At 47.4% G+C, this 11670-nt stretch overlaps 2 protein-coding genes across 2 annotated transcripts; both read right to left on the bottom strand.

Moving 5' to 3' along the window:
- Positions 1 to 228: 228 nt before the first annotated feature.
- Positions 229 to 1185, bottom strand: LOC116232699 (olfactory receptor 51E2-like). Its single transcript, XM_031599225.2, has one exon. It carries the CDS (start codon positions 1183 to 1185, stop codon positions 229 to 231), a length of 957 nt encoding a protein of 318 aa, XP_031455085.2.
- Positions 1186 to 5131: 3946 nt separating this feature from the next.
- Positions 5132 to 6106, bottom strand: LOC116232700 (olfactory receptor 51G2-like). The gene has a single exon (XM_031599226.1). It carries the CDS (start codon positions 6104 to 6106, stop codon positions 5132 to 5134), a length of 975 nt encoding a protein of 324 aa, XP_031455086.1.
- Between the last annotated feature and the right edge of the window lie 5564 nt (positions 6107 to 11670).

Here is an 11670-nt window from a genome sequence, read left to right as displayed (position 1 = left end):
ATCAGGGTTGGATTTGGATCATCATAGTAGATTCACTCCAGGTTTGCTGGAGTAAGCACTCTTGGAAGGAGTTTACAGCTGTTATTTTCTGTTTACCCTGTGATAGCACCTTTGAGTCTCCTACCATGTGCTGAGTGCTGCACAGAGGACAGCCCCAGCTCCAAGGACTCTGAGTGTAAAACAAGTTGAGACAATGAGAGGAAAGAGGACACAACATCCAAGCACAAGTCACTGGGCAGTTCTGTTGTTGTGTATGTGAATGAAATTTAGGATCCTCCTCTGTATCTGTTTAGTCCTCACCCCGTAGATGATGGGGTTGAGCACAGCTGGCACGAGGATGTAGATGTTCCCCATGATGATATGGACGAGCGGGGCCAGATCCTTCCCAAACCGGTGCACCACGGACAGCCCGATCAGTGGCACGTAGAAGGCCAAGACCACGCAGATATGGGCAATGCAGGTGCTGAACACCTTGAGCCTCTCCTTCCATGATGCCAGCCGCAAGACAGCCTTGAGGATCAGGAGGTAGGAGATGCAGATGAGGAGGGCATCCAGCCCCATGACCAGCAGGATGGCGGTGAGGCCATACACCACGCTGGGGGTGGTGTTGGCGCAGGCCAGGTTCATCACATCCTGATGCAGGCAGAAGGAGTGCGACAGCACCCGTGAGCTGCAGAAGGGAAGAGGCAGGAGGAGCAAAGGCAAAGGCAGGAAGAAGAGAACTCCTCTGACCATGGCTGCCAGCCCTATTTTTGCTGTCGTGGCATTGGTGAGGATGGCAGCATGTCTCAGCGGGTGGCAGATGGCCACATAGCGGTCCACCGCCATGGCCAGGAGGATGGTGGACTCGATGGCTGAGAGCGTGTGTATGAAGAACATCTGGACAAGGCAGGCTCCAAAGCTGATCTCCCTGGTGTCGAACCAGTAGAAGGAGAGGACACGTGGCACTGTGGAGGTGGACAAGGCCAGGTCGATGGCAGCCAGCATGCAGAGGAAGAAGTACATGGGAACGTGCAGGCTGGGCTCCGTCTTGACGATGAACAGCACCATGCAGTTGCCTGCTACAGCCATGATGTACATGGAGCACAAAGGGATCGCCATCCAGAAGTGGGCACCCTCCAGCCCTGGGATACTGGCCAAGATGAAGGAGGATGGGCTGAGGTCAGAGCTGTTGGGGAAGGGCATGGCATGCAGAGTGAAGAGCGGTCATGCTATGCTGTGGCACGTCCTCCGCTGCAAGGGCAAAATCAAATAAAACAGATTTTTATTGCTCTGCACAACTCCAATTCTGCTTGAGCTTTTCCCGTATGCCCTGTCAGAAATATATGCTTTAAGCTGCCCTTCTGTTCACATGGATCAGATTTTTAAAAATACTGGGATTTAAAGGTGTTGGGAAGAAGCTCCAATTCCTGAAACAACATCAGTGTTACCACCACATAGGTGTACAGCCCCAGCTGCCTGGGGCAATCTGGGCGGGCTTGAACAGAGATGCAGGCCTGTCTGACTCCCACAGCAAGGCTGTGTGCAGCATTGCTGAGCTTTCTGACAACAAATTCCATGTAAAACAGGGATGCGGCATGTTTTTACTGCAGGTTATTAGTCCAAATGATTCTAAAAGTAGCATTTGTTTGCAAAAAACTCTGTTTTTACTGCACATCTGTGGTGAAGCACTCATCCTAAAATAGCAATCATAGCTTATTTCCCTGATGGAAGGTTATTCCATCCTGACTCTATGATAAATAAAACTCATATGCTAGCTTTTTATACACAATTTACAAACACGGTAGGCAGACTGTTGGTATCAAGTTGTTTGAAAGCTATTCTAGCAAGGACATTTGCAGCAAACCACTTACACCAAGATGCAAGTGGAATGCACAAAACCCTTCAATAACTGCCAGCAAGTGTCTGAGTCAACTTACCTGCCACCCACTGAAGTGTAAGGACAGCATGATTCTCATTGCTAAAACTCTGCCATCCCATTCATTTCTTTTGAGAAAATGCAACTGGGAGAGACATTCACAACAAGTCAACACTCCCTGGATGTTTTAGTTGATCTTTAGTCCTTTGGCACTGAGGAATGCACCAACATTTTCAGAAATGACTAATGGCTTTGGATTGCTAGCATGATGAACACCATCCATAGAAGGAGCTTGCTTTATGCAGAACAGAGAACTGGGTCCATACCTTCAATAAAACACCACGGAGTGCAGATTTGTTTTCCCTGGCTGATCCTTGCACCAGCAAGCCCCATTGGCTGCATTTGGCAAGAGCTGAGCACATGCAGACAGAGAAGCCATCCCAACCAGAGGACCACTAACAGCAACCACTGTGGCTGATCTCAGAAAAGACTCATAAATATTGACCAGATTTGTCCCATGGAGTGAACTCCCAAGAATAAAGCAAGTGGTGGAAGAGCCTTCACCACTGAGCAGTCCCCTCTGCTTTTCCCATCCCATGCAGCAGTGAGAAGGGAATGTGTTCCATTTTCTGGACCTCTTCACTTCTGGTACAGTGTCTCCCAAGGGTTTTGAAGCCTTTATGTTCAGATTTCAAAACCTGGGCACTTCTAGGGAATGGGCTGATATTGTCATAGTGCTCAGTGCTGTCTTCTTCTGTTACTGGAGCTAATCAGAATTTTTCATCTGAGATTTTTTTCCTTTAGATTCTACAAAGCCACACTGGCTGTATGTTTCCTCCTCCCTTTCCACTCCTTCTTTTTTCCATCCTGTTCTCCTGCTCCTCCTCCATCTCCTCTCCTTTCCTCATTAAGCCATGCCTGTGACGTGTCTCACACTGCCCTCTTGATTCATAGGAAATAAATCCAACAGCAAGTATTGTATGTGATCCCATGGTACAAAGTGCAGAGCTCAGAGTGTCACAGAATAGGAATTGGCAGGTTTAAGTGGCTCGTCTATCTTTTTTTTTCACTCACACAGATGTTAAACCACAATTATTTTTCCCATTCCCAGAACCAGCCACTAAGATCTGTGAACGTGTGTTCTTAATGGACAGTACCTTACAGCGGTTCTCAGATCCTGAACACCTGCCTGGTGCCCTCCAGCTACTCCATTTGGGAAGGAAATGTGGAGGCAGACGAAGCTCTGCTGAACTGGGTGATGGAGGCGCATCAAATGCACTGCATCCTCACTCCAGCATGGTTTCCAGCTGCACTAATACATACCCTGTGCATTACCTCTGTCTCATTACCACCATCTGAATGCATGTGTCCTTGCTGGAGTGCAGGCTCCTCTGGCTTTTGTTGCTTCTGAGAACAGTCTGCAAATTTTCAATCAGGGAGCAGTGGTGTGTGAGGATCCAACAAGCTGAGCATCTCCAAGCAAAGCTCTTTTTTAGGTTTTCCTGCCAAAAGATTTACTTGTTCTCCTACTCCTCTGATAGCAGCTGGCTGCCAGCACCAGGCTGGACCGTAGGTATTCTGAGCAAAGAGCTCCCACCAGCTGCTGCTCAATGCAAGCAGGAGCTGCTGTGCCTACTGTTTGGACAGAAGTTCTTGTGTTCTGCTGAACAGTGTTCCACCCTCTGTGAGGGCCTGGGGGGACACTGCAAAATAACTAGCACAACACAATGCAAAGAGTGTCCTGGGAGTCCTCCCCTTGGGAATCATCCCTTCTCCCTTTCCATTTTCTTATGGAGAAGTACTCTCATTATTCTTTTCTGTCTTTATTAGAAGTGCAGATATGAATAGACCAAAAAAAGAAAAAGATACTAATTCTGGGTTAGTCTGAAGTGGGAGAAGCTTAGCAACAGCCCAGTTCTGGTATGCAGTGCTGTCCCAATACCCTCTGCTTCTTCGCCCTCACAGGGTAAATGATGACAATTCCTTCTTTGCACAAAGGCTCAGTCTGCCCCAAATGTGGCTTAAAACCAATGAAAATGCAACACAGGAGGTGTGAACGATTTGGGGCAGTTTCATTCTGTGTATGGGACGAAGCAAGACGAGGGTGGTGAAACCCTTCTGCTTGCCTGGTTGAGATCCATCTCGGTGAAGAGCAAGAAGATGCTTGCAGACACTGCCACATCTGTGTGTGACCTGACCGACCCTGGAGATCTCCATTTCCCATCCTTCTGAAGGGGACATTTGGTGCCTGGTGGGTCTTAACTGGAAGCTTGTAGTACATAGTCAGTAATGTCAGGAAGATTAGCCACTCCTATTTCAGATTTGAAACCTCATCAGTAAGAGAGCTATCCACACCTGACCCCCAAGCACCATCCTGATGCATACCTAACTCATACAGTACTGTACTCACATACAGCACATCTTGAAGATTTTAAACAACTCCAACCTATTAGATAAATAGGAAAAAAAAGGCTTTGTCGTCTTTTTTTTTTTTTTTTTTTTCCAATGATACGTGTATTTTATTTGAATACATGGTAGACATACTTTACATTCAATACAAAAAAACAATGGCTTGAACATTAGACTTGGTAGGATAGTAAGGCTCAAAGAAAGCAAGAGGAGGTGCAGAAACAGCACTGTAAAAGTGTTTGGCAGTTTAGAAATACAGATGAAGACTAAGGCTGAGCCATTTGTTAGGTGAACCAAGTATTGTGGGTTCACTTAAAATGATGTGATCTTCCAAAAACGCTCTGTGCTCAACCTCTGGAAATGATCTCCATCTTGTGGGGTGTTTCCAGTTGAACAAAATTACTCACTGTGATATCCAGAGTGACTTCAGAACTCTTTTGGCCTCTTCCTGTCCTGCAGAGTTTGTGGTCTTGGTTAGTTATGCAGCAACATGTAGTGAGGGAGCAATGATCCCATGCAAGGGAGCCCAGGTGAAGCTAACATATTATCTGGCTGCTAGGTGCCATAAAATATATTGCAGAAGTTCCTTGCTCCACTGCATTGTGTAACTCAAAAGGAGAAGCTCGTTTTTCTGTATTTGTTTCCCCAAAAGTGTGGCTTCCACACCTGGGGGTTTGCAGGCTGTTGGAAAGGACCAAGCATCGTGCTAGGATGAAATAGGAAAGATCACAGCTCTGGGTTGAGGGATGAGCAGTTCCTTTGCCTGGCAGTGACACCCATGGGTACAGCACTAAGAAACCAGTCCATTAGTTCTGACCACAAAAAAAGTCCACCAGCATTTTCTGGCAGAACTGGTGGCAGAAACTACCACTCAGGTTCACACTTCCTCCTCAGTGCCCTGAACAAAGCCTCACGGATGTGGCTGGATTTTATGCTGTAGATAATGGGGTTGAGAGCAGGTGGGATTATAAGGTAGGTGTAGGCCACCAAAGTGCTAACCAGAGGAGGGAAGTTCTTTCCAAAACGATGAATCATGGACAGTCCAATCATTGGGATGAAGAATATTAGGACAGCACAGATGTGGGAGACGCATGTATTCAAAGCCTTGAGACACTCCTCCTTAGTTGCAAGGCTGATAACAGTTTTAATGATGAGGATGTAGGACAGCACAATGCAGATAAAGTCCATCCCTACCGTTGAAAACAAAGCAATCATACCATAGAAGATATTGACTTTTATATCTGCACACGCTAGGTTCATGATATCAGGATGGAAGCAAAAAGAATGAGAAAGCTCAGTCTTCCCACAGTAGGTTAACCTCTTGAGCAAGAAGGGTATTGGAAGAAGGGAGACCGTGCCTCTCAATATGATTGTCAGACCTATCTTTGTGACAGTCGTCTTGGTCAGTATGGATGGGTATCTAAGTGGATGGGAGATGGCAATGAAGCGATCAAACGCCATTGCCAGGAGCACGGAGGATTCAATGAAGGACAGTATGTGAATGAAATACATCTGAGTGAGACAAGCATCAAAACCAATCCTTCGGATATTAAACCAAAAAATGCCCAGAGTGGTAGGCAGTGTACTTAAAACCAGCCCCAGGTCAGTGACTGCTAGCATGGACAGGAAGTAGTACATGGGTTCGTGAAGACTTTGGGTCTTCCTTATGACGAATAGGATCATGCAATTTCCCAAGAGAGCAATAAGGTAGAGTACACAAAAAGGGATGGAGATCCAGTGATGAAAGGCTTCCAGGCCTGGGATACCCATCATGAGGAAAGCTGAAGGCTGATAGAAGGAGCCATTGAATTCCCACGTGGTATGTGAGTCATGCTCCATTCCAGCTCAGATCTCACATGACCTATACCTAAAACAAATCAACAACAGAAACTCCACATAGTTGGATTCTCCACTGCATAGAGAACTGTGTAATGACAAGCCCCACATTCTTCCACCTCCCCACTATGCAGATGCCTCTAAGTGTCACTTAGGACACTGTCATGATTAAGGTAAGTGTTGCATATAACTACACTCTTAGCTGACCATTAAACTGTAAAATTATTTTAAAAAAGAATCCAGTTTTCTTAAAAAATACATGTATTTTTACTGAATATTAAAGTTAAAACATTCCTGGTGAGTGCAACTACTGTTTTTTGTCCACAGTTTCCACAGGCTGAGTTGCTCTTTTGAGTAAATGCTTTTTCATAGTCATCCCAACCAAGACTAAGCTGTTGAGAAACTGATTTATGTTTGGTGCTAACTGGAGATGGAAGGACCTGAGGATGGGAAAAATCACACTCCGATGTCTCAGTGAAGACTTCAACATTGGAAACAGATGAGAAACACTAATAGAAGTTTGGTTGGTCAGACACAGCTGCTTTGTTGAAGGACAATAAATAAGCATCAAATATTTGTTTAACATCTCCATCAATGCCCTGGATGAAGGGATGGATTCCCCTCCCAGGCAGGTTTGCTGATGGTACAAAGCTGGGAGGTTTGGCTGACACACCTGAAGGCTGTGCTGCCATTCAACAAGACCTGGACAGGCTGGAGAGCTGGGCAGGCAGGTTTAATGAGAGGAAGTGTAGATTCTTGTGCCTGGGGAGGAACAACCATAGCATCAGTACTGGTCAGTGCTGAGCTGCTGGAGAGGAGCTCTGTGGAGAAGGACCTGGGGGTAACCATGAGCCAGCAGGGAACCATGAGCCAGCAGTGAGCCCTGTGGCCAAAAAGGCCAATGGGATCCTGGGGTGCATTGCAGAGTGTGGCCAGCAGGGTGAGGGAGGGGATCCTTCCCTCTGCTCTGCCCCAGTGAGGTCACATTTAGAATAGTGTGTGCAGTGCTGGCTCTCCAGTTTAGAAAAGATGGTGATCCTCTAGAGAGAAGCTGATGGAAAGTTACAGAGATGATACAGGGCCTGGAGCATCTCCTGTATGAGAAAAGGCTGAGAGACCTGGGTCTGTTCAGCCTGGGGAAAAGAAGACTGAGAGGGGATCCAACCAGTGTTTATAAATATCTGAAGGGAGGTGGGAGGCAAATGGATGAGGCCAGGCTCTTCTTGGTGGTGTGTAGCAATAGGACAAGCAGTAATGGCATAAAACTGGAACATAGGAAGCTCTGTACTAACATGCAGAAGATTTTCTTTATGGTAAGGGTGATGGAGCTCTGGCACAGGCTGCCCAGAGAGGTGGTGGAGTCTATTCTATGGACATATTCCAGACCCATCTAGATGGCCACCTGTGCAACCTATTGCAGGGAACTGCTTTAGCAATGGGGCTGGTCTCAGCACTATCCATACTGCATGAGAGACAATGCACCCAAAGATGCTGGAGAAGCTAATGATGCTCCTGAGCTCTCTCTGTGCCTTCTGTGACTGAAAGACTGTTGGTGTGGATGAGGAAAAACCGTGGAGGTGGAAAACAAGAGCTGATTAATGAACATAAATATTTGTGGCTACAGTCTTAATGTACTTTCTGTAGGGTACAAAGTAAGCAGGTCAAAAAGTGCCTGAATTATGAGCAAGAGGGTTTACTGCAATGCAGTTCATTTTTGAATAAACACACATATCCTCCATGATGTATCTATTATGTTCCTAATATGATTTAGCTCCATTAAACTCTCAGCCTGCTTGCAACTGTGGCAATAAAACCCAAAGCTTAGCAAGGACAAACATCTTCCTGTTCTGGGGCCAAAGCGACATGTAACCGATGGGAAGTGAGGAAGAGCCCCAAAGTCATTTCCTTTCCCCCAGGAGGCCCAACTTGGTTTTCTTTTCAGCCACACATCCCCATGACTTGCCTTGGTCAGCAGGCAGCCCCGTGTTCAGGAAGAAGGCAGAGCCATGCTTCATCCTCGGCAGGGGGGTTGGAGATGGATCATCTTCAAAGCCTCTTCCAACCTACGCCGCTCTGTGATCCTATGATTCAGGAGGACCCTGGCAGTGCAAGGGGCAGCTTTGGCCACGTCCAGCAAAGGGCAGCTGTACTTTCCCTATTGCATGGACAGTGGCTGATGCTGCCAAAGGAAGAGGTGCAGAGGGACCTCGGGTCCCAGCTGACAGCTTGGTGCTCTCTAAGACGAGAGCCGTCCCTTTCTGCTTATGCCACAGCATTTGATGAGTGAGAATTAATCTGCTGCCGTCCAGACTCACCTGGAGAATGGGGGAAAAGAAGCAACTGTGTGCAGGCATTGGTGCCTGTCTGCCTGTCTCCCTTCCGGCAGCCTCTGGCAGACATCCAGGACTCTCAGAGATATTGGGATTCAACTGCTTTCCAGAAATATGGAAGTGGATAAAACAAAAGACTGTTAGCGTCCACTGGGAAAGGACTGGGCATGAGCAAGCTGTGATTTGTCTGGGATTCTCCTTCTACAGGAAAGCCTTTGTGCAAAACTGGCTTTGTCAGACACTGGAAACTCCTGCCATGCTACACACACCAAAAGAAAGGACTTTCCTGGCTGCTGAGCTGTTCTGATTTATGGTGTGATCCTATGGGTTATAGAGAGTGATCTCCTTTCAGGCTGTTTTTTCCCTCCATGTTTCACTTGTGTATGTACAAAAATAACATAAATATGTATACAAAAATGTACAGAATGCTTAGAATATATAAAATACATAAGCACACATCTATGTTTTGTACATTTATATATATAATACTTATATTGTACTTGTATATATACCATAACACAGAGGTATACATCCATGACCCAGCTGAAAATCGTGGGACAGCACTTACAGCTCTGGTGAGCCCCGATGAGGAAATCAACACCCACTTACAGGGCATGAATTGAAAGGTTAATGGCAGCAGCTGAGCAGTGCTTCTGGCCGGCCCAGAAGGATGTGGCACTGCAATGTAGGGCTGTGCTTCTGCTCAGCATCCCAGAGCACATGGTAGGCATGCATGCAGGATTGGTGGGCATGCAGATGCCTGCTGGAGGGCACACACCAGCTGTGCTGCTCTGCCCCCCTCTCCACCCCTCACAGGCCACCCCATTGCCTGTCTCTGACCTCAGTTTTTGCCAGTAGCTTCAGCAAAGTGCTGGTGCTTTAGGGGCAGCTCAGTGTAGGCAAGTGCAGGGGAAGGGTGAGCCCAACACCTCTGTGTTTTTTTTCCCCAAGAGCACACTTTGTTATTTCCACAACTGCATCCAAGCATCCAAGTGGGGGCTCAGCCCCTCTGTGAAGTGATGCAGATTAACTCTGGGGACACAGCACCCACAAAGCCCAAGCCCTGTTGGCTTTCAAGGCAAGAACAGGGATGTGCCATTCCCACTGGCTGTGCCAGGCCACAGACAGCAGGAGCACAGCCTGGTTCGTGCACAAAGCCCGCAGCACAGCAGCATCACAGCCCTCACCCATCCCACCCAGCGCTGCCAGCCCCGAGCAGCGTTCACATCCCCAGCAGCACTGGGATGTGCAACCCCACCCGCCCCAGCGTCCACCCAAAATGCAACGCTGGGATGAGCAGGAGCACAAGTGTGCGTGGCCGAGAGGTTACTCATTGCTCAGGTACTCACCAGGCGCTGCAGTGTGGGCCTGGGATCCTTATGAGCCTGGGTTCCTTATGAGCCGGGTTTATGAGCCTGGATGCAGAGGGGAACAGCCCAGGTCGTGGCGTGGGGAGGGCAGGGTTTATAAGGACTGGCCTGTCCTGGCCTTGCAACCAATCAATCGGAGCCGCCGGAGCCCAACTCCCTGTGCGCAAACAGCGTGAGGCTGACGGGTGAAAATAGTGTGTGAAGTAAATGATCTTTCCCATTTATGATGCTCTCCCGGCAGGCACGGTTTTTTTTCCTGATGGTTTATTGGGCGACGTGTTTATGGCTCCCTGTGATTTATGCCTGGCAATGCTGCTGCACACTGGCAATACTCGCCATTTTTATTGTGAGAATGGATCTGTAATGCAAATAATAATAAATTTTGCAAGAGGCATGCTTGCAGCATCTCTCCAGGGGAATAACAGAGGTGAAACGATGTTGGCTGTCCTCCTTCCATAACCAGCGAGACACGAAATGTTTAATTAAAATCATAATGTGTTGCACAATAAAAACAAACTCAATATTACAAAACCAAACACAGACAGATTAGCAGATATCCCCTCCGATGTCCCAGCAGCCTGTTATATCTAAACGTCTCATGGCAATAAATTTATCTTTACCACCTCAGCTGCAAGGTGGAAATAACTCTTAACCCCTATTTGTGTGTCTGCCAGACCAAGGCTTGTCAGAGCTAATCTAATGGTTCTCCCCCTTGGGCTGCCCCACAGCAGCGTGGCAGTGGGTTGGGGGCATGGAATAGATCCTGAAGAAGTGGATTATTACACAATGGCTCCTCAACCCTCAGAAGTGACAAAAAAGCAATACAGGATATATATATATATATATATATATATATATATATGTATATATATAGTACTATGAGAGTGGTGAGGTGCTGGAACAGCTGCCCAGAGAGGCTGTGGATGCCCCGTCCATCCCTGGAGGTGTTCAAGGCCAGGTTGGATGGGGCCCTGGGCAGCCTGGGCTGCCATGAAATGTGGAGGTTGGTGGCCCTGCCTGCGGTGGGGGGGGTTGGAGCTTCATCATCCTTGAGGTCCCTTCCAACCCAAACCATTCTATGATTCTATGATTCTGTGATTCTGTGATTTTATGACTCTATGACAAGAAAGGTCTGTAAGACAATGAAAAGGGAAGGATAAATAAATACAGAATGTTTCTATTCGCTGCCACTGTGTGTTGTGGGAGCTGGAGGTACATGTATGTACAAGAAGGTGTTAGAAAATTCATGCATGATGGATTAATCATTTTCTATTGAGTGTGATGGCCAAGGTGTGGCCTCCTGTTCAGGAAACCTCTGTGCTGATTACTGGCCACTGGGGTACATATAATGAGAAGGACAAACTGTGAATAACCTTCCTGAAGGCCATTAATGGCCATTCTTCAGTACGAGATAGCAGGCTGCAGGGACCCTTACTTTCATCTAGTAGAATAGTTCTTATGGTCACCAGTGCCAACAAGCCTTATCCAGGGAACATCTTTACATCAGAAAGTGGAAGCTGAATGGCAGATGGCCATAAGGAGCACAAAACGTGAGTTGAGAGCAGCTGAGATGCCGTGGAGTCTCAGAGGCAGCAGGGAGAGGACAGAGAGCAGTGTAGAAAGACACTGCAAGGAGAAGGGGATAACCATGCCTGTGGGACTAAGACACCGTCTTGGGAAGGCAAGCCAAGGTTAGGCAAGGGGTGGGTGAAGGAACAGGGCGTAGGGGTGCATGGGCATGGAGTCACCACCACAGGTGTTTTTTCTGCATCTCTCTCAGTATTGGTTTTGGCTGAGCTGAGCCTGTCTCAGGGCAAAGGCACAGAAGAGAGATCTTCCCAGGGTCCTTCCAGACCTGTTTTTTCCA

This window comes from Phasianus colchicus, chromosome 1 (assembly GCF_987193195.1).
Source record: "Phasianus colchicus chromosome 1, bPhaCol1.hap1.1, whole genome shotgun sequence".
NCBI classification, from domain to species: Eukaryota; Metazoa; Chordata; class Aves; order Galliformes; family Phasianidae; genus Phasianus; species Phasianus colchicus.
This window is presented reverse-complemented; position numbering and strand designations above follow the sequence as displayed.